Source organism: Hippopotamus amphibius, chromosome 17 (genome assembly GCF_030028045.1).
Source record: "Hippopotamus amphibius kiboko isolate mHipAmp2 chromosome 17, mHipAmp2.hap2, whole genome shotgun sequence".
Classification (NCBI taxonomy): Eukaryota; Metazoa; Chordata; class Mammalia; order Artiodactyla; family Hippopotamidae; genus Hippopotamus; species Hippopotamus amphibius.
In genome coordinates, this window is record NC_080202.1 from 57,028,186 (window position 1) to 57,051,005 (window position 22,820).

At 57.8% G+C, this 22,820-nt stretch overlaps 1 protein-coding gene across 23 annotated transcripts in view; it reads right to left on the reverse strand.

The window, feature by feature from the left end:
• The window catches only part of LLGL2 (LLGL scribble cell polarity complex component 2), a 33,040-nt gene that overhangs the window by 9,629 nt on the left and 591 nt on the right, over nucleotides 1-22,820 (reverse strand). For 9 of the 23 annotated variants that reach the window (XR_009050007.1, XR_009050009.1, XR_009050010.1 and 6 more), the window contains exons 2-5: nucleotides 12,606-12,698; nucleotides 3,605-3,827; nucleotides 1,856-1,971; nucleotides 1,322-1,480 (exon numbers count right to left, since the gene is read on the reverse strand). Coding sequence is in view for 17 of the 23 variants with exons in the window: in XM_057715993.1 (XP_057571976.1) it covers nucleotides 1,322-1,480; nucleotides 1,856-1,971; nucleotides 3,605-3,827; nucleotides 12,606-12,655 (548 nt within the window). In the remaining 6 variants the exon portion in view is untranslated. Of the gene's footprint in view, nucleotides 1-1,321; nucleotides 1,481-1,855; nucleotides 1,972-2,266; nucleotides 2,349-3,566; nucleotides 3,828-9,897; nucleotides 9,917-10,388; nucleotides 10,688-12,605; nucleotides 12,699-12,896; nucleotides 12,994-22,389; nucleotides 22,525-22,820 lie in introns of those variants that run through there. The other 14 variants (XM_057715994.1, XM_057716004.1, XM_057715995.1 and 11 more) reach the window with 12 other exon arrangements.

The window sequence follows — 22,820 nt, forward strand, 5'->3', positions numbered from 1 at the left end:
GGTATTTCATTAAAAAAAGTTTTTAAGACCCACAAAACAAAATATCAGCTGGCCTCGCCTTGAACTTTGACCACCCCCCCTTTTTTTTCTGGGCCTGGAATGCTGATGTGAAGTCTGGAGGTGCTGCAGCCAACAGAAGACCATGAGGTGGTCAAGGCACGGGACCAAGAGCTAACACCAAGGATGGCGAGTAGAAAATGGAAATAGCCTGGACCCCCAAGAGCATTTCTACGTTCAAACCCAAACCAAACCCTCTATATTTAGAACAAAGATTTAGACCCATAGGAGGGGTTCCCAGGGCACTCAGGCTGGGAAAGCCCAGCAGGGGCTCCTCCCTGACTAGACTCCCACTGGTGCAGGGGAGGAGGGCACCGGCATGGCCACACACTGAGGAGCAGGTCCTTCCGCCATCCTGCCCACAGACCGAGTGCCCTGGCTGAGCACCAGCTGTGCCAGCATCCTGCAAACAGTCCTGCTCTGACCATGGTCACACTGCCCTGACTCTACCCTGCCCAGTGCTCAGAGTGACCCAGCCCCAAGCAGGAAGCCTCCCAACCCAGCAATGCCTGGTCCTGCTTGACCATCACCCAGGGCCTGATGACTGTGAGTGTTACAAGCCTGGTCCAGAGCCCTTAGGGAGCTCAAGGCTGAAGCAGCTCCTCATCCCAGCACCCTGGCCTCCTCCCTGCCCCTCTTCACTGCAGAACACTCCATGGCCACGACCCTGGCCCCCATGAGCTCCTGTCAGACTCCTCCATCCCCGCCCCAGACCTGATCTGACTCCCTCTCTACCACAGACAACCACTGTTAAGAAGCAAAGATTCTGAAATGATCTCAAAACCTACAGGTTGTGGCCGTTGGGGATTTGGGGCCATGGAGCCTGCACGCAAATGAACGTGTAGCAGAGACTGCAAAACACAAGCATCAGCAGAAGCTGCCCAGCTGACGCAGGGAGGTTTGGGCCTCGTCTGCCCCACTGCAGAACCCCCAGGGCTTTGAAAGAGGTGGTAGTGGTGCCAAGAATGCTGGGCTGAGAGTTGGTATCACTCCGCAATCATTTTGAGCCTCGTTTTCCTCTTAAATGAGGTGACAAGTTACTCCCAAGACCCCTTTTAGTGTTGGGATGCTAACACTTCTTGGGGTGAGATTCTCAATTTGAGAGACAGGTGGGGAGCTGAGAGTCTGTCCTCCTGTCCCCAAAGACTTCCCAGGAGAGAAATTATAAGCTCCTGAGACATAACCAGGACGGAAGGGAGAAGGCCACGTCCAACTCAAGGGACGGGTTCCTCGAGGCACAAGGGTCTCTGGGCCCAGGGCTCACCGCTGCAGCACGGCATCTGAGCTGATGGTCTGGTCCTCCAGCGCTCGGAAGGCTGGCAGCTGCACCACGAACACGTTGCCACTCTCGGTGCCCAGGTAGAGCAGCTTGCAGCAGGAATGCGGGAGGACCACAGTGATCTGCGTGGCACTGGGGGCAGCCCTGCAGGTGGGAATCACGGCGAGTGAGTGGCTGCTGCCCAGGCAGGGGGGACCCACGGATAGGATCCCCTGACTCCCTCAGCGGCCCAAGGGAAGGCCATGACTGGTGGGGGAAGTAGGCCCGTGAGGTCCTTTAATGAGGTCCATGACAACTCAGGCCAGGACAAACACGTTGGTTCTTTTCTGCCAAGTCAGGAGACAGACGGCAGGGAGCTGGCGCTGGGAGGCAGGAAAAAGCCCCTTGGCTTCTCCCCTGTAGGCACTGTGTGGGGGTGGGGGGGAGGCAGGCCACAGCCCTGCCCGCTCCCCCCAGTGTATCCTGGAGTTGGGTGCACGAGTCAGGCTGGCTGGGAGAGCAAGAAGACGGAGTTCTTACCCTGGGGGGCCACGCAGTGTGAAACTGCTATCTTCCTGCAGCTCTGACAGCCCGCCTTTGACCTTCAGGCTCCACAGGTGCAGGCTGTTGTCGTCCAGCAGGGTGACCAGCTGGCACTAGGGAGGAAACGGGGCAGGAGCTGCTGTCTCGTTAACCAGGGAGGGACAGCATGCACCGTGGCCTTTACACACTGGGGCGGCCCAGCCTGTGCAGGGCGTTTCGAGGAGCCCCAGAACCAAGAGACCCCCTGGTTACTGCTAGGATGGCCGTGAACCGCAGCTGGGGAAAGGCAGGTGTGTCTCCGATCCTCCCATCAGCACCAAACCCAGGGCCACCCAATGCCTGCCTCTCCATACGTCCTTTCTGGAAGCTGTGACAGTAAGAAGGACATGGGTTGGGGGTGGGGCTCACCTGGACAGGCAGGAAGTGGATCTGCACTATGGCATTGTTCTCACGGTGCAGCCCCATGAACTCCACCCCCGGGGCCCCATAGCTAGGAGCAGCAGGCTCAGGAAAAGCTCCAGAAGGCAGGACACCACCCCCCAACCTGCCCTCTGGGCCCAGCTGGCAAGGAGGGTAAATACCCAGCAGCAGAGAAGGGCTCGCCTTCTTCCCAGGCAGCAAGGCCTTCTTCCCAGGCAGCAAGACCCATGGTGGGGTGGTTTAGGGTGGGGAAGAGATAACAGTGGGCCTGGCCTGAAGGCACAGGGCCAGTAACCTGACCTCTGAGGGTAAAGCCAGCCAACCAGCAAGAGCTGTCGCAGCCAGGCAGGTGGGGGTGACTCCGTAGAGGGGTGAAGCCTTATCTTGGCAACAGTTCGGCTGCTCACTGTACCCCCCTGCCCCCAAAACCCATAACCTGAGCTACAACAGACCAGCTACCACATGGTGGCACCTGTGAGAAGACGCAGAGGGCACCTGTGGGCCCACCTGCGGCAGCTGTGGCCATGAGTCTTGGCACTGAGAATTGTAACCAGGATATGGCCGTGGCCGGGCAATGATTAACCAGCTGAGGGCGGGCTGAGTGGTATGGGACCTGGGCCTCTGCCCTCCCGTATACACCACCTCCAGCCTAGTGCTGTTTCACACCCCAGGCTCTCTGCCCCCATCCTGCAGCAGAGGAGGGGGAGGAGTTACAGCCTTGCTGGAGGAGGTGCCGGCTACACTCTCCACCAGTGGATCCCCCCCTTCCAATTCCCCTAGGTCCTACCCTGGCTTATCCTGGGGGCTCAGGTCAGATTCAGGGGGTGGGACTCCCAGGCCAGGGGACCCAAGCAGTCATCCCCCATCCTGGAACCCGCGGGCCTACCTCTGAAATGGACCCACTGGACCATGTCCAGCCTCAGGCTAAAGAAGGTATGTCCCTGCCAACCACGAGTCCACTTTACTCTCGGGGGTGTGTGTGTGTGTGTGTGTGTGTGTGTGTATGTGTGTGTGTGTGTGTGTACGTGCGGGGTGTGCACGGTTGGGAGTAGAATCTGAAAGAGCAGCTGCCTTAGCACAGCTCCTCCATCCCAAGGCCACCCTGTCTCTGGTCTGGACAAAACCCTGGGGCAAGTCTACTGATTCTTCGGGGGTGGGGGAAGGAAAACCAACATCAACAGCCCTGCTTGGCCCATCCCCTGCCTCCACTTGCTGCACTCAGGGCTGGCTGCTAAGAGGGCATCTATCTGGAACGTCCTGAGAGCAGGAGGGGTCACCTGCAACTTGCTTTTATTTGGAGAGTAGGGGGTCCTTCCTGAATCTCACCAACGCCAAGGCCCCTGGCTCTTCCAGGGCATCCCTGAGCGAGAGCCTGGGTACCGGAAAGGATACAGCTTGATGGCTCCCGAGCGGGTGCCGATGGCCAGGATGCGCAGAGAGGGGCTGTAGCCGAGGGCGCTGGGCTGGTGCGGGAAGCCATGCTCCACCGTCTGCAACGAGAACCAGGCGGGCACAGGCCTGTAGACACATCCCCTCGGCCTCTTCACAGCTGGGGGGGGGGGGGGGGGGGTCAGTGCCGTAAGGAGTAGCCGCAGCACAGAGCCGCCTCCAGCAGGAAAGAGGAATTTGGTCACCCTCAGGTCCCTACCTGGACCCACCCGGGCCCCACCCTCAGTCCATTTCTGACCTGGTCCTTGGCCACGTGGCCCTCCCTGGGAGCTCATTCTCCCCAGACACTAGGCTGGCCCCCCGCTCTCCAGGAACTCTGATCTGGTTCCTCCACCACCCGTACTCCTGCAGGGGTGCAGGGGAAGCTCTTCGGGGCTGGCACAGGGGAGGCACCAGGTGGCTCAGGAAGCCCAGCTGCACTGCAGCTCCAGGCAGACCCTGGGGTCCGACTCTGGGACACCCGGGCTGAGGCTCCTCCAGCGCTGAATATCTGCTCTGTCGCAAATACTCGTTGCCACTGTGAGTTCTCTTCCTCTTCCCAGGGGGGAAGCTTCTGGAGTGTTGTACAGACATGTGCCTTTGCTCAGTTCTTATTACAGAAATAATACACATCGTAGAAAACTTGGAACATACAAAGGAGTTTGAAAAAGAAAACAAAAATCACCCACACTCCCAAAACCGGAGGAACCCTTGCTAACAAGGGTATGTGTCCAACTGCAGGTGTGTGTGGGGGTCTATACTTAAAAACAGAGACCTCAGAGAAGAAAAAATACTATATGATACCACTTACATGTGGAATCTAAAAAATACAACCAAACTAGTTGAATATAACAAAAAAGAAGCAGACTCACAGATACAGAGAACAAACTAGTGGTTACCAGTGGGGAGGGCTGGGGAGGGGCTTACAGAGGTGGGAAGGGGCTTCCCTGGTGGCACAGTGGTTAAGAATCTGCTTGCCAATGTAGGGGACATGGGTTCAACACCTGCTCCAGGAAGATCCCACATGCTGCGGAGCAACTAAGCCTGTGCACCACAAATACTGAGCCTGTGAGCCACAGCTACTGAGCCCGTGAGCCACAGCTACTGAGCCCGTGAGCCACAACTACTGAAGCCTGCATGCCTAGAGCCCATGCTCCACAACAAAAAAAGCCACTGCAATGAGAAGCCCGAGCACCGCAACGAAGAGTAGCCCTCGTTCGGCACAACTAGAGAAAGCCTGCGCGTAGCAACGAAGACCCAACACAGCCAATAAATAAATTAAAAAAAAAAAAAGAGGTGGTGAGTATGAGGTACAAGTTACTGGGTGTAAGATAGGCTCAAAGATGTATTGTACAACACAGGGAACATAGCCAACATTTTGTACTACCTGTAAATGGAAAGTAACCTTTGAAAATTGTATTAAAATTTTTTTTAATTTTGGGACTTGCCTGGCAGTCCAGTGGTTAAGACTCAGCACTTCCATCGCAGGGGGCACAGGTCTGATCCCTGAACTAAGATCCTGCATAATTTTTTAAATAAAAAATATAAATAAAATAAAATAAAAATAAATAAAAAGGAAAAAAAAAAACCAACAGCAACCCAGAGACCCAACTGGGACCATGCCACAGGGATGCACATATGCACATATAGCTCTCTAGTCTGTCTTTCCACCTATAGCCAGCCCAGGCTGCTAGGAGCACTAAAACGACTTTTTTTTTCATTATTTTTTTTTAAATTTTGGTTGTACCACGCAGCTTGCAGGATCTCAGTTCCCCAACCAGGGATTGAAGCTGGGCCACAGCAGTGCCGAGTCCTAACCACTAGACCACCAGGGAACTCCCTGAAATGACTTTTAAATGGCTAAAGAATATTTCTTAGGGGGAGGTGCCCTAAGTCACCAGGCCTCTGTGATTGGACATATGCTTTGTGTTTAGAGGTTCTGCAACTACCAGTCGCAATGATGACTATTCTTGGGCTCCTATCTCTCCCTGCAACTCGGTATTGCCTTAGGCAGATGTCCCAGAGGTGAAATTACAGGTTAAAAAGGTATGGATGTAAGCACCAGAGATGGAGATTGACAAACCATCTTCGGGAAGGTTTTCACTTGTTTGTTAGTCAGCTAACCCCACCTCCCCACCCCCACCCCAGGGGATACTGAACCTGTAAAGCTAGATTAGAGCAGGACAGAGGATGCCAGCCAGTTACTTCAAAGATTTTTTTTTTTTTTTTTTAAACCATGGAGACTGCTCTGCAGAAAAAGGTTGCTCCAATGAGGCAGTTCTCCTTAGGCCCAAGGCTCTGCTCTGGGCTTCACTTGGCCTCCAAGGAGCAGAAAGAGATGTCCTGGTGACAGCTGGATCGACAGCTTAGCACACCCAACTGCTGCCTGCCTGCCTGCCCAGGCCAGTGGTTCATGGAAGGGGGCCCTGTGCTGGGGTCGGCCCAGGGACAAGAGCTCCAAAGAGCGCCTATTCTGGGGACGCATAGATGTGGGGGCCCCTCAAGCCTGGTTCTCTGCCAGACACACAGTCTGCCCTGCAAATGGCTGTACCTGGAAGGGTCAGCTGGGAGGACAGCAGTGCACCAGCAGGAGCCCCCCTACCCCCTGGCCCCCGGCCCCCCCAGCCCAGGTTCCTGTTTAGCTATGTAAAAAATGCAGAGCCTGGAAAAGCCTTGGGGAGATAGCAGGGTATCTGGAATGTAAACATTTCCCAGGAAAATGAGGGCAGGGCACGCGATGCAGTGTGTGGGACAAGCTTCCCCAGGAGCCCCCTCTAGGCCTTGGTGGTCTCAGGTTGCTGGGGGCTCGGGGAGTCAGCAGCCAGAGCTGCGGAGAAGGTTCCTGGGATGAGAGCATTTTCCCATCATCACCAGCAGCAGTAGCAGCTCAGGGCCAAAGCCTCGGGAATTTGGAGGACTCCGGGGGCAACACCCAGCAGGGGCCTGGTGGCCGGCAGGGGGCCCAGGCCCCGATGCCAGTGTAACAGCCACAAGGCCGCGTGCAGGTCCTAAGCCTCTGCAATGTGGCTACTGCCACCAAGGACCTGAACTTTTAATTGTTTAACTTTAACTCAAATTCGAGGATGGACGCTCAATTCAGTAATTAGAAAACTTGACAGGCTGCAGCTTTTTGTCAGGTGCTCAGGCCACAGGTTATCCTATCAACTCACCACCAGGAAGTTCTAACATCTTATCTGAGTCACACCCGCTGCGGGTCAGCTCTTTTCCCCAACTCAGGGGGAGACAAAGGTCGGCCCCATCATTCAGTCACTCATACTCATTCCTCATTTCCTTCGGGGTCCTGAGGACACTGTGCCACCCCTCCCTCCAGAACCAACTTCTCTTCCACAGGCAGGTTAAGAAAGAACAGGAACTGGGTCAAGCCCGTGAAACTTAGAATCCCCGATACCACCTGCAAGGTGTCTGGACTTAGGTGAGCTACTTCGCCTCGTTTCACGTGTGGGACATGGGACGCTCCTAACGACTGCATTGAGCAGGGCTGTTCTTGGCTCGAACAAGACGAGCCTCAGGACAACCACCTGACCGTGGCTGGAGGGCTCGGCTGGCCTCCTTGCCCCTTAAGGCCCCCCACTTCCTTCAAAGGGTCTCCCTCATTCCCTTGGGGCATCTTCTCCAAGTTGACAACTGGGGAGGGACCAAGGCTCCCTCCGAAACAAAATCAGGGAAGGGAATTTCATGGTGATCCTAACTGGCTGGGGCCAAGAGAGTGGGTTCGAATGTAAATAGTGTGGTGACAGGGGATTCCCCAGGTCCTGCTTCAACATGCAAATAAGACCCACGCTCCCTGAACAAGGCAACATATGATGAGGCGTGACCTCCGGCACCTGGCAGGATAAGGAGGCGTGGGGACCCCAGTTACGAGAGGCCCAGGGGGTCTTGCTGAGATTGAGGGAGGGAGGGATTTGGATATGGGGAGAGAACAGAGGGCAGTTAATTGAGGGCAACAGGGAGGGGCTGGACACCCAGGGCCCGAGAGGCCTGGGGAAGCAGCAAGGTTCCGTGAGGACCCTTTGGCCTGAGCTCCAGCTGCCTCCCAAGGTCGGGTGCCCTTCCCATCCCCTGGTTGCCCCTCCCACCAACTCCTAATGGCCCTTTAAGACTTGTTTCCCCCTACTGGAGTACCAGGTACAGGGACCCCTCCAGGCTGGTTTAGGGTTTAGGCACAGTTTCAGGACCCCGGAGCATGGAAGGTATCTGATCTCCCTTAAAATGCAAGCACCCCCCTGGGCACAGGAGGGGCTCAGCCCCTGGGGGTCCTGCTGTGGACTTCAAAGGCACACAGTGACCCCAATCAGCCCTCCGCCCGGGACAGCGGGCCTGGGTTCAAGGGCCGGCCCTCCCAGCCAGAGATCCCAGCCATCTCCAGCTCGGGTTCAAGCTAGGAGGCTGACCACAGTGGGGCCATCCTCCCCTACCTCCTGAGCCCAGCATTCAGCCCACCTGGCACTGCCCCCACCCCGCTACCTGGCTCAGGTGACCCCTGCCAAGAGAAGAGAGAACAATGAACTCTTTTGACAGGGAGTTGGGAAAGGAGAGATTTGAAAGGAGCCACCAAACTGCAACATTAGCTTGGTGTTGGGAGAGAGAGAAAGCCGGTCTGTCTCACATCGGCTCCGGGACACCATTTCAGGTTTCCGGAAAGCAGAGAGAGCAAAGATGGTTTGTCTGAGAGCAAGGGGGGACCCCATCCATGGTCAAGGGATGAGGAGTCCCTAGCACTTGCTGGGGGCAGGAAGGAAGGCTGCCCAGGGGCACAGGGGGTGAGAAGGGAGTGGGCTGGGGGACAGAGAGATACTGCCCCATACTGGGTGTGGCCAGCCCAGATTCCTGGCGGTGGCAGCAACCTGGCCCTCCCTGTGTGGCTGTCACCTGACACCAGGGCCCAGCCACGCAAAAGCCAAGATCAAACCGCCTGGCCCTGGACAGGGCAGCTGGTCAGGAACACACTGCTCAGGGCCTGGTGTGGGGGAGGGTGGGCCCAGGCAGGAAGGGCCCCAGAGCCCTTATCAACCAGCTGGCAGGTTTCCCCAGGGGAGGCAGGGCCTTGAGGGATTTTCAGGGAAGGGGATTTACTTTAACATGAGCTTACATCCCCTCGGGTCACTTCCTCCCTCCTGAGTGCCCGGTGGGTCCCACAGTTCCCTCGTTTGGTCCTCAGTGGCCCCGCTGGCACAGCCAGCCGACTTCTCTGTCTTCCCAACAGGCCCAAGGACCCAGCACCCGGCACAGGTGAAGAGACAGAAGGCCGCACCCTGAGGCCACACAGCTGTGGGCAGATGGAACCGGGAGTCGCATCCCCAGCTGGTGCCCCCCTCAGGTGCTCAAGCTGTGAAAGCCTGGAGGCCTCAGTTTCCTCCCCTGCAGGGTGGGAACAGCACCCACCTGTGAGTCATCAGGAGGATGAGGCAGACTGTACGGCACCTGCCGTGTGTGTGGGTGCCATTCAAAGCAATTTAACTCACTCAGCCCGCCAACCTGGGCGTGGGGGTTAGTATAATGCCCACTTTACAGATGAGGAAACTGAGGAGCAGAGAGGTTAAGTAACGTTTCTGCAGTCACTCAGTGAGGAAGCAGCACAGCTGGCATCTAGACCCAGGCCACCTGGCTCCAGAGTCCCCACCCCAACCACTGCACTGCCTGGCCCCTTCGCTGCTTGGCACAGAGCCCTTGGTGAACCGGAGCTGCCCTTCGGACAGTCAGTCCCCAGCAGGGGGTTCCGAGCATCTGTCCACAGACACAGCTCCTTCCCAGGTACCAAAGCCAAAGAAACAGGACATGCTGCTCTCGGCCCCTGGGGGGCCGTGTCCCTGCTCTCTCTGAGGCACCTTGCTTGGTGTGGGTGTCAAGGAGTTTGGCCAGAAGGTGCTGGGGGGAGAGGCCCAGCCCTGGTTTAGAAGCCGGCGTCTGCAAGCCGCTTGGCACCGGACAATGACGGTGCCACCATCCCACCTCCCAGCTCAGTGCCCTGCAGACCAGCAATTCCAGGATGGACACTGCCTGCTTCCCCAGATGGGAGGCTCAGAGCTGCAGTTCTGTGTATCCCACTGTCTGCTGGGACCCACCCTCACCGGAGGGTGCCAAGACTCTCCAAACTCAACCTCGAGCCAGATAACATTCACAGAGCTGTGCTGATCCTAGAACCACCAGCCACTGAAGCCCCTCAGACTTACACATTTACTCATTTAATCCACACGCCAGCACTGCGGGGTGGCTTCTATTATCCTCTCCATTTAGAGACGAGTCATTTGTCCAAGGTCACCCAGCTGGGGAACCCAGGCAGTCAGGTGCTAGGGTTGGCGCCACTCATCCCCGGGCAAGACTGCCTCTTGATAAATAGGTGATCACCGTTGCTGCTATTCTGTCTAAATCAAACGTATCACTTCCCTCAACTCTGCTCCTTGCCCCTCCTGGGCTCCCCATCCCGAATTAGTTCTCATCCGGGGGCCATTCTACCTGCCAGGGGACACTGGGCAGTGTCCAGAGACATTTTTGGTTGTCACGCCGTGGGGAGGCGGGGCCAGGGATGCTGCTAAACAAACAGTTTCACAACTCAGCAGCCCCCTAAGGCCCCAAACGGCAACAGTGCGGAGCCCTGCGCCCCACCCCCACTGCTGGGCCCCACCCAGTCAAGGCAACAGTCAAGGAAGTGTTCTGAGCTTACCTGCTTCTCCCTGAAAGGTTGAAAGAAAAAGGTTCCAAAGTTCCCTTCTCTACGTCACAAATGAGATCGCTTACTCCCCTGCTCAAAACCCACCAGGCTCTGGTGTCAGGACTCAGAGCTTGACCCCACAGCCCGGGGGCTGGGGCGGGGCTGGCACGGTAGGACCACCCAGGCTCCCGAATCTTCCAGCATCTGGCCTCACCCTCCAATCCCCACCGTTCACCCAGAGGCTAGATGAGTCTAAGTCCCTCCCCGCCCCAAGGCTCCCCTCCCAAGACTTTCCCCTCCCAGGACGTGGAATTTCAGACCATCAGCCCCCTTCCTTCCACCAGACTATAAACATCCTGGAGGGCAAAGGTCTTATCTGAGATTCCCAAAACCCCAGCCCTGGGTTGTGTATACAGTAGGTATTCAATGTGTGTTTCTTAGAAATGAATGGAAGGAAGAAGGAATTCCAGGAGCCTCCCCGCCCCCTCCCTGGCCAGGCCTGAGGGTGGGGCAGTCAAGTTTGGGGGAATGGGGGGGGGTGTGATTCCTCTGCCCCAGTCCTGTCCCAGCCCCACCCTGCTGCCGCACAGTCGGAACTTGGGGTGAGGGTTCACCCCCCTTTGCTGAGCCTGTCTATCCGGTTTCCACTGGAACTGGCCACCTTTTTGGGGTGTGAGATCCCAGCATCATCGGGGCAACGGAAGGCGACGGGGGTCACCCAGGCCCCGTGGTGGCTGCTGAGGTTCTGAGACCCACACCCAACAGCCACGGGCTGCCCCCTCAGGAGTGAGAATGGCAGGCCCCCGGGGCCCCGAGATCCCCCATTCATAACACACGCACCCCATATCCCAAGGCCCCAAAAGCCCTGCCCACAGCTTCCTTCCCCTGGTGGGAGGAGGTGTTCATTTAGCGAAGCCCTGATCCCAGAGGCGAGTAGCCTCACAGCCGCACATCAAGAAAATCAGAGGAAACAGGCAGAACACGTCCGGACCCTGACCCGCCTGGAACAAGCCCTAGGGAGCTCTCTCTCTCCCGGAGGCAGGCGGCCCCTGAAAGCAGTACCTGACACGTCTGGACCACTGTGCCCAGCACTTAAATGATCTCTTCCATGTACCCCTCATAACAAGCCTATGCAGTGGGCAATAGGCACAGGGTCACCCAGCTTCCAAGTGGCTGAGCTGGATTTGAAGCCCACCCGGCAGCATGTCCTGGAGGGGTCCTGGGACCCCTGAGGGGAAGAGCATTTCGCTGCTCCCCTTCCTGCAGTCCACCTTCCGGGGCGGAGGGAAGCTCAGGCATGGAGGCCAAGGGCCTAGATCAAAGCAGAGGTGAGAGGGGCTAATTACCCCAAACCGGCTGCAGATTGCTAGGTGGCCTCGGAGCTAATACACCACGCCGTGCTCCTTCCCCTTTACAGGCCAGCTCTGGCCCTCCCAGGCCAGCCCCTGGGGAAGCCCCGTGGTCTCGGGTAAGAGGACACCCACACCCGCTTCGGGGGCCTTAGGAGCAGGTGTGTGGGGTTGGGGTAGTCAAATGCCAACCCGGGCACCTTCTCCCAGGTGCCTCTCCCCACTCACTCAGCCTAGAGCCTGCCAGAAGGAATCACGCGTTCTGCCTGCAGGGAAAGCTGTGTTTTCCTTTGGGGGCAATTTGAGGAGGGAGGGAACAGCCATAGCCTGTGGCCTCAGGGCTCCAAGGAAACTGGCATCATAGGAACATCACTACACCTTGCAGGGTTCAACATACTTTCATCTTTCCCGGCTCGAAGCCTCCTTCACAATCCTGTGAGGAGGTAGGCAGGACAGGTTGTTTTATCCCCATTTTATAGGTGGGGAAACCGAGGCTGGACGAGGCGGAGTGACTTGCAGACGTCACACGGCCAGAGAGAGACGTGGGACAAAGAGAGCCGACTCCTGGGCATCCTGCTGCCCTTTCCCAGGAAAGCCTCTAACCAGACCCCACTTCCAAAGTCAGATTCCCACGGGGCACAGCAGGCAGTGCCAGGGAAGCACCTCAGTCCAGATGAAGGCGCCCCCAGCGCCAGCTGTGGGGTGGGTGATATATTTTTTGGTTTTTTGGCCCCACTGCGCGGCTTGAGGGATCTTAGTTCTCTGACCAGGGATCGAACCCTCGCCCTCGGCAGTGAGAGCGTGGAGTCCTAACCACTGGGCCTCCAGGGAACTCCCTGGAAAGGGTGATACCTTCGTGCCGGCCCCCCGCTCCCCTTACCTTGTTAAACTGGAAGAGGTCCCGCTTGAGCCTCTCCCTCGCAGGGTCATGTCCCGGCCTCAGGAACCTCCTCATCGTGCTGTGCGCAGCCCCCTGGGGAAAGGGGGGCAGCTGGTGAGCGCCAGGCGGGGGAGGCCCCGGGCCAGCGCCCAGCTTAGGCGGCCTCTCCCGCCGAGCGCGGCAGGCGGCCGCCCCCAGGCCCGGCCAGCTTCACCCTCGGCTGCCCCACGCCCCATCCACGGAGTGTGGCTCCCCGAGGGGAAACCGAGGAAACCAGAGGGCGCGCGGTACCTGGAGGCCGAGGCTGGTTAATGCTCTGATGCGCGCTCCCGGCCACCTGAGGCCTAATAAAGCCAACGCGGGACGTCTGGGGAGGAAGCCACGTAGCCTCGTGGGAACAAAGTGGGCCAGAGGCCCTGAGGTTAATTAAGCTTAATTGTTAACCTGTTTTCTGAAAAACTATAAAACTCTGGCTGAACAGAAAGGGAAACGTCACAAGCCTGTCTCCAGAGCCGGCTGGAAGGTGGGGAAAGCGAAGGCTGTCGTCCACCCCGACCCCGACTCCCAGATCAGAGCCCAGACAGGCGAGGGGAAAGGCCGGGTCAACTCTAGGCCAGCGGCCAGCAGAAGCCCCTCGCGGGGTCAGCACACCTGGGCAGACGCTTCCTTCTAACTTCAGGGAAGGCTGTCCAGGGGCTCTGGGCTTAGGCTGCTCCCACCAGCCACAGCCGTCAGGAACCTGAGCGGGCGAGGGGCAGAGCACACAGTCAGGGGGTGCCGGCCCCTCCCACCCCTCACCCGGGACCCACGCCAGAGCTGGGTCCACCCCCACGGCTGGTGGGGTCCCTGCAGCCCCAGCCCCAGGCCTCTGGGGCTGCCCCACCGCCCACCCTCATCTCTGGCGCTCCCAGTTCCAGCTCCCCTGGGCTCTGCTGGGGTGCGCTCAGAAAGGCTCCCTTTCCCGTGGGCCCAAGTGCAGGCTAATCAGGAGAGGAAACCTGCTCCCAATAAAAGAACCAGCTCAAGGCCCCCAAACCATCCGCCCACCACAGAACGCCTTCCCAATCCAACGCGAACTATTTCTGGCTCATTCTTGGGGAAGGGGTGGGATCACGTGTGCTCCAGCTTCCGGCTTCCAGGAGCACGACCTCCCACTGACCACAGGACACCAAAGCCCGTCCTCGGAAACACAGGGGCACAGGCCCACCCCGGAAACGGCTCTGTCCGCGCGTGGCACTATAAGGGAAGGAGGCAGAGCCAGGCCCTTCCCTGGAGGAGCTTACTCTGGGGTGGGGGCGGGTCAAGACAGGACAGTACACAGGGGGCACCCGGCCCAGACTGGGAGGTGGGGGAGTGTCCTATGGGAGAAGGAAGTAGCTAAGCTGAGATCTGAAGGATGCCCTGAAGTTTCTGGCATCTTGAAAGGTGACAAAAATTAACCGGCAGGCCAGGACTTTGCCTATGAAAGGACCCTGGCAGGCACACGCGTGGCAGAGCTGGGGGACTTTCTGGCAGAGACGCACGCACGTCCCAGGGCAATCCAAACACCTCCAGCCGGGAACAGGTGGAGACCAGCCCTCAAAGCGCCTCGCCTCCTGGGGACACTGAAAAGGCCACCACTTGTCAGAGGGGTGGATAGTAGAGGTCTATGCTTTCACATCTGGGGGGAGCCAGAGCAGAGCGGGGGGTCCACTTCTCCAGGGAACAGCAGGTAGCTGGGAAACTCCCAGGTGCCCGCTTGACCCGAAGCCCTGCAGCGGGTTCAGGGAATAAACACGGGAAAGTCCCGGAGGCTCTTGGGCCTGGGAGTGAAAACAGACTTGGGGCCTGTGACCTCGGCCTCCTGGACAAACAGCTGAGCTGGTGGCCTCGCATTCCAGCCACGGGGGAGGGCAGCGCCAGCTCATCCATCGGTGGCCCCGGGCTCCTGGGGATGCACGCTCTCCCTCCCCCGGCCTGGGTCACTGGGTCAGAAGTCAGAGGACGTTGGGAGGGACACCCTGGAGGAGGAAAGGGGCCTGCAGACTTCAGGGAGAGGCTGCCCTGGGCTCTGCCCTGGGGACCCTCTCAGGCCTCAGGGTGGGGACAAGAGGGCACAGGGCCATCTGTGCTGAGGACCCACACAGGTTCAAAGGTACACGGCACAGCCCTGGGGGCAGACATGCAGGCAGAAGGGAGGGAGTCAGGATGTGGAGCTGTGGGCCGCAGCCCCACTTGGGGAGGGAGGGCAGGCACTCCGTCCACCCGGCTGCCCCTCGGAGCCCCTGCTGCCCACCAGGCCCTGGACCAGACCTCTGTGTGTTAGAACAAGGTGCAGCTAAACCTCATCTTGGATGTTCGTTCACCTTCCAGAAGCCCCCCCGGAAGGTGAGTGGAATATCCCCACTTGGCAGACAAGGAAGCGAAGACCACAGAAGCTGGGCAACTCATCCAAGTCACTGAGAAGGAACCAACAGAACTTGGATTTAACCCGAGGTGTGGCAAATTCCCAACTCTCAGGGCTCTGGGGAGGCAGCACAGGATGCTTATGACAGGACAGAGGATGCCTAGTTACAGCCGTGCAGTTCAAAGGCGCAGACACACGCAGACACACACACTCCCACATGCCTTCCACTCAGAGCCAACCAAGCAGTGTGGGGCCTGGCCGCTGGCGAGGGCTGGCTGGGCAGGGCTGGGTGGCCTTGCCTGACCTGCCACTCATTCTGCTGGGGGCTGGGATGCCACTGGCCTGGGGTGATGGAGCCAGGACCAAGGCAGGGCAGCCACCGTGTCTGCTCCTCACTCCAACCAACCCTTCAGTGTAGCTCCCAATACAGAAAAAAGGGTCCATGTCAAGGCATAAAGAAGTGCCATCCCTTCTGGAAGGCGGATAGGTCTCGCCTCCAGGCGAACGGTCCAGCTCCACTCACCCCAGACAAGAGGTTCTCTGTGGAGAAGCTTCAGGAACCTGGGCCTGGAGCTTCCTGGTGTGGAGCAAATCCTACCTACTCAACCCACTCCTGAGGGGGGCAGGGAGACATAAGGAAAAGAGCCTAGGGCTTGGGACCCACAGCCAGGGCTCAGGCATCGCAGCTCAGCTCCTCCAAGCTGGGTGGCCCCCCAGGACAGCTCCTGGAGCCCAGAGAGCTTGTCTGCTGTGAGCAGTGGGAGCAATGCTAAAAGCCAGTTCCTGGCACGGAGCAAACACTGTCCTAGGACTGGGCACACAGCTGTGACAGACCGACAAGATCCTCAAGTTCACCCAGCTTACATCCTTGCAGGGGAGTGCGCTGACTCACAGGTACACGATTCAGTCAGCGGGGTGATTTCAGATAAAGTTCAGAGCCAACAAGAAAATAAGGGAAGACACTCAGATGGAGTGACCAGGGTTTGGTGGGCGGAAGGACTCGGTGAACTTTCCCGAGTCTGGGCCCAGGCATTTGCGGTTCCTTCTGCCTGAGGCACTTTTCCTCCAGGTACCCACATGCCTCCCACCCTCGCCTCCACTGCACTGTGTGCACTCTGAATGAATGGTGGTGAGGACACCTCCACCCAGCTGAACGGTAGGAAGTGGTCAGCCACGGGAGGGTTCGGGGCAGGGCGTCAGGCAGCCAGAGCAGGTTCACGTCTGCCAGGAGGGGCCAGACGCAGGCAACAAGGAGGGATGACGTGGGTCAGAAGGGCAGCCTGGTGGACCACAGCGAAGAGCTGCAGTTCAACTCCGCTGGGAACCCCTGACAGTCCTAGGCAGGGGCGTGATGTGGTCCGCCCTCCCCTCCCCCACCCCATGTCCCCCTCTGCTTGGCCCTGGGTCCATCTGCTTAGCCCCCACACCAGCCCATTCACTACAGTCTCCATGCTTTTGCCTCCATGATTCCCTCTGCAGTAACCTTCTTGCCCCTCAGGCAGCATATAGAAAATCACCTTCCAGAAAGCCTCTCCGTCTGAACCCATCCTGACCACAGTCACCGTGCACCCTCAGTGCCTGACCACGCCTTATGCTAAAAGGATGCCTAAAACCACTGCGGACTTGGGCACCTGTCTACCTCCATGGATGGTCTCCCCCGCCTTGTCGTGCTGGTTATTAAGCTACTAGGAGAAATCAGAAGCAATTCCTCCCTGTTCACCAGCCAATAACAGGGGGCAGGTGAAGGGTGCTCAGCCCCACGATGGAAGGCGCACATTCATGAAAAGGGCAGGAGACGATGGCCCTGGAAACATAGGTCCGATGTATCCAAGAGTCAGGTAGAATCTATTAAAAATATTTACATAAATCGACAACACACTGGAATGGTTATGGGATTACTGGCGATGCTTTTTCTTCTGTTTATCTGCCTCCCAGGCAGGGGAGATAAGAGGATCACACGGGAGGGGCCCAGGCCACGATCAGGCATGAGGGTGGCCTTGCACTCCCCAAGTTGGCACTCGGTCCTGTTGGAGGATCACTCCTGCCACCCCCCCCACCAGGCTGCCACTGCTGGGGACACCCAATGGGTGCAGGGGCGGGGAGTAGACAGGTGGGTGGAACCAGCTGTGTGACCTCAGGCTTCAGGGGCCAGGGAGAAAGGATGTTACTACTTTGCAGGCTGTGACTGGTGGCGGCTGTGAGCTTCGACAGGAAAGCCCGGGAGGGGGCTGGCGGGCTCTCGGGGGCTGTCCGCATCGATGCAGCTCCTACCTCGAGGGCTTTGGGGGAAGAGACTTCAGGGGCCCCCCAAGCTGAGGAGCCCCCCATGTCTGATGCCAAGAAGGAGCTGAGGCAAAGTCACTGGCGATGGAGGGAGCTCCAAGGGTCCTGGCTTCCTGTGCTGGGGGTGCCACCTGGCTAGAGCACGACCCCTGGCAGGGGGGCTGCCTGAGAAGAAACACCTCCATCCCCTGAACTTCTAAAGATCGTCCAACCTCGGCCTTCGTTCCTGTCTATCGCACCCTCTGTCCGTGCCCAGACGTACCTTGGAGCCGCCCTCCCTGCTCTACCAGGCTCTCTGGTCCCTCGGGGTTCAGGGCTGGCCTGGCCATGAGGCTTGCTGATCTGTGGCTGACGCATATGCGTTCTCCCCACAGTTCTGTGCGGCGTTCGTGGAGTTGGCCGGAGAGTCCCCCGTAGCCAGCTAGCTGACCTGGCGATTCCCTTCCCTCTCACTGTTCTAATCATCCAACGCTGCTGCCGGCCAGTGAAACATACCAGGACCTAGAACTGGTCTCCCCACACCCTGATGCTCATCCTGGAAAAAAATAGGGGAACTGTCTACTTGGCAACAGGCCAGCAAATTCACACCCTGTCTTCCCTTTCCATCCTCTGCTCAGATCGTGCAAGGGGGATGCACGTAGACCCCGCCCCTACCCCTGCATCTCAGGAGCTCAGGACAGAGACCACTGGAGGCAGAGAAGGAATAAATGCACGGGGGTGGGTTTGCCTCAGCTCCTCGCTCTAAGCAGCAGGTCTGATGGTGTCACAGGGAGGAAGAAGGGGGTTCCCAGAGCAGACAGCTCCTCCCACGCTGGCACTGTTTGGGGAGCCTGGACTAATCTATTGCCAGGACACCAAGGCTTGGCCAAGCTGCACCAGCCTGTCCTGGAGGTATGTGATGGGCCAGCCCCCCTAGAAGGTGCTTCCACAGCGTGGGCATTTACACTGAGCTGCTAGGAGAGGCTACATCCGGAAGCCAGACTCTGGACATCTCGGGCTCACGGGAGAGAAGATTCCTGGAGCCACACTAGCACCTGCCTGTGTTCACAATCTCCAGGAGCACACACAGCATGAGGTGGAGTCCCAAGCTCTCCTCTCCTCTCCCCTCTGCTTGTGCTCCCCACAGCCGGCTGCTGCTAAGCTGCCCTCCCTTCCCCGACATCCTGTGTGAGGCTGTGTGTGGCTTTGGCCTCCGTCTGCCGGGTGTGAGTACGCCCCTGCACCTCCCACCCCAGGCGATGCTAAGGCAGGGCTCTAAGCGGCCGGCTGGGGCAGCTGCTGACCCCTCGGGCATCTGTCCGTGCCAACTCAGAAGCCCATGGCTGCTCTGCCAGCGCCTGAGATGTCCTGGGAAACCCAATCTCCCAGGGGCAGCGGGCAGCCCCCGGCCAGCAGCTTAGCAACCAAACCTTGGCTGAAAGGGCACCTCCGTGGAGGTGGGACTAGAACACAGAGAGGGGGGCGGGAACCACAGAACTGTTGTCGCTGCTGTTGTTAGGTAATAAAAGGGATTGAGGGGGAACTGTGGCCAGATGCTACGTGAAGCACTTTACAAGCATCATCTCATGTAATTCTTACTATGACTTATGAAATAGCTAATTCTGAGAGCTATCCAACCCGGGCAGTAAGAGTCCAAGTCCCAGTCTGAATGCCAACCAGACTATAGACAGTCTGCTCAGTTCAAGCCTCCCTCCCAGGACAAAGGGGCTCGCCAACAGCAGGCTGGATGGGACCACCTGGTGTCAGCAGCCAGAGTCTGACCTCACCCTCCCTGTCCATCCCACAGAGCCACAGACCAGTCCCACCATCCTGGGAGGGCCCTCCCGCCACCCCCAGGCTCCTCCTGCAGGGCCGGGCGGTAAGTCGGAATGTACGCATCCCCTCCACATCCCCACTTCGGGGGCCTCAGTCCCCTTCTGTAATCCAACACCAGCCTCTCCAGGGAAGTGACAGATCGGATGTGGCCAAGCACAAGGAAAGGCAAAGCCATTCTGGGGAGAAGACTGACCATTTGCCTGGGGTGGGGGTGTGGAAGTTGGGGGGGGGGTTAGGCTGCCTGGCTCATCCCATCAAGCTCCCTCCCATGGCCTCTGACTCGCCTCAGAACTTGAAAGGCTGACCCAAGGAGCCTCCAGGATATGCCAGCTCCAGACGGGAGGGAGCGGGCCGTGCCTGACCCATCCATGGTGGTATCTCCAGTGTCCTGACACGAGAGGCACCCAAATTTTATTTAAAGAACTCCCTCACCTCCTGCAAGTCTTTGCTCAAATGTGACCTTTTTGATAAGGCCCATCCTGGCCGCTTTTTAGAGTCGCAACCTGCCCCCTCCCAAGGGGTCTCGATCCCCAGCTTTAGTTTTTACTCTGTGGCTCGTATTGCCTTCTAACATATTATTTATTACCTACACTTATTTCCAGTCACTGATGCTTCCCACCCTTTAGAATCTGAGCCTGTGATGGCAGAGACCTTCTCTTGGTGCAAGGATTATACCCGGTGTCTCAACCACACCGCACATACAGAGACACCAATAAATACTTGTTGAGTAAACGAACAGCTGGGACTGAATGGGGATCAATTAGGCAAAGGTGTTCTCCAGTCAGGAACCACGGACCCCAAAGAGCACTGGGCTAGGGCCCCACCCTGTCCTCAAGTCTCTGGCCAAGGCCAGGGCCACGTGCCCGTCATGCCTGACATCCTGCTGGGGGATACCCTTACCAGCCCTGCCTCAGCCCGAGGCTCCAGGATACCCAGCTCCTTGGCAAGGAGAGCCAACAATAACATTATTTACTAGAATCAAACAGCCCTGTGCCTAGATGTCCCTCTCGTCAAACCCTGGGAACACTGAGTCAGGTGTCTCGAGAAAAGTCTCCGATCTCTGCTGAATTCCTGAAGGGCAGAGTCAAGTACCTAGCAGCTTCCCTGTCCCCACGCCCAGAGGAGCCTCTCCTAGCTCAAGAATTCACTGTGGTTCCTGGGAAGGGGAATGAGTGAGGTGACTCTTCAAAGGACCAGTTTCCTCTATGAGGCAGGGCAGGGAGGGAAGGCCACCCCAAGGGAAATGGGCAAAGCCCTGTGGTGACAGGGCACGGGGAGGGGAGGGTGTCCTGGGTAGCCCTAGGGAGCCAGGGCTGGAGAAGGGCAAACAGTACCAGTGGCCCCACTGGGGGACGCCCATCTTCCATCCCATACCCCACTTCTCCCTGCAAACTACTCCTGGGCAGGGGAAACCAAAGTGGCCAAACAGACCTGGCATGCCTCGACCCAGGAGGAGCCCTGATAGTGATATCGCTTGAGTGAGATAAGAAGGCCTCTCCGAGCTGAGTACTCAGGTTAAGTGAGTCCAGGCAGCCAGTGCTGCTCAAAGCAGCCAACCCAGGAACAGGGGCCATTGGCCTCTCGGGCCTCTACCCTGGCCCCCTCGATTCAGGTGTCTCAAAAGCTGCCTCGGACATGTCTGGAAGGACCCTTCAGGGAACACAACATTGCCCAGGGAAGACTCTTGCCAGGGAAGCTCAATGTCTCTAATGGGGTAGACAGGGGGGCACAGACTGCTGGCAGAGGAGCCAAACTTTCCAGCTCGTGTACCACTTTCTCTATGGGAGGGAGGGTCCTGAGGCCAGGAAGTTCTGGCAGGAGAGGATACCCCTTCCCTGAATGAGGCTGAAAGGAGGCACTACAAGAGTTCACAGAAAATCTTAATGACCACAGAGCAGCACAAGAATGTGCTCCCCCCACCCCCCCACCCACCAGGGTGCAGATGTATGCAGCCAAGCCTTCCCTGAGCAGAAAGCAGAGCAGATTAGATTGTACACACACACTCCTTCCAGGAAAGGCCCCCGAGCTGGGGTCTGGCCGTGAGGCTTCACTCCTGGCTTTTCCAAGGACAGCAGAGGTCCCAAGGGCCACTGGAACCCCAAGTGAGGTTAGGAAAGGCCACTGCCCTCTCACTCTGCCCTCCAAGGAGTAGCAGCCTCATCTCGAGAGGCTTTCAAAAATCAGGATTTCTGGACAGAGAAGCCAAATTCCCTTACAACCCGTCAGGCATGTCCAAAAGGCCCAGACATCTGCCCGAAGGCCCACAAGTGACCAAACTTTTTATGCTTTGCTTTGTGGGGATGCCAAGCGCCTCCCCTCACCTGGTGCCAGCTACGTGCCAGGCCACGCGTGTTTATGACATTTTTCATCCTCGTCAACATCTGTGAAGACAATGCTCGCTGATGTCTGGCACGGTTAAGTGACGGAGCCAAGGTCATGCAGCAAGGAACCGGCAAGGCACAATTCAAAACTACACCTGAGTCCCGAAAGACACTAAAAAACTTATCGAGCACTACATCTGAGGAAAGACTGTGAGGCAAGAGGGAGAAGTAATTTTTTCCCTCTTATTTTACACTTTCTAAAACACTTCATTTGCCCCAGTGGGCTCCTATTACTGTTTTAATTTTTTAACCCAATAGGGATCATATGAGATTTAGGCACTTTTAAAAAAATTTTAATGCTATTGTGCATTAAAACACTACTAAGTACTAAGTTATTAAGTTATTAAAAGTATATGAATCTGCTGCTAAAGGGGGTATTTCACTGCCTCAGGGAAGAGTAGGGATACAGGATGACCCCAGACCTTGGAAACACTGTTCAGTGGCTCCCACAGACACTAGCCCAGTCTAACTACAGAGTATAGGAGCAAGCACTGGTCAGAACTCCCAGAGCTGGGTTTGAGTCCTCACTGACATAAGTGAGCACAGTAGGCAAATAGCTGAAGAAACCAAATCCGAGTCCCCTGTGCATAAAACAAAGAAGCTGGACCATTCCCATGCTTCAGCTCACAAAGACCCAGACTGTTCCTCTGAAGCCGCTTCTGACCTTGAGTGCTGGGCCAGGGCTCTTCGGTACTGCTGCTCTCTTCCTTCCACCTGGGGTTTCCTGTCTCCCTGACACACTCATCCCCTCCCTCCTCCCCTCCCTGCTCAGAATCCCCTCTGCAGCCTGACAGGACCTTGAGTTGTAAACTCTGCACAGGGTCCCCAGAGCCCAGGTTAAGATGCCCTGCACCTGGCACACGGAGCCCCATGGGAAGGGCGTTGAGCCTACGCCCCGCCCACCTCACCCGAAGCTCACCTGTCTCAGGTGAGAGCCTCAGGGGGCCACACCACAGCTCTCCTGGTTACGGTCAGTTCTCCCCACAGCCAAAGCTCGGTGCGTCCGCGAACCGTCCAGCCCGGGCAAACCAAGAGCAAACTTTGCACAGTTTCTCTGGCAAGACGGAATTTTTCACTTCTCGCCAAGTCCCAACGTCCCGCAGCGCAACCCCACTCCGGTGGTCGTGGAAAAGAGACTGGGTCTCCGGAGCGTCCCCTAAAGGTATCCAAAGCCGCCCGAAGCGGAGAAAGGCTCCAAGACCCAAGTCCCTCCCGCGGGCTTCCTGCGTCCGGGGATTAGGAGGCACAAAGGGCCGGCAGGCAGAGGGCCCAGATGGCAGGAGCAGGGGCTAAGCCGCCGACACAGCGCGCTGCCGGCCCCGCTGGCAGAGAGAAGGCCCCTGGAGACGC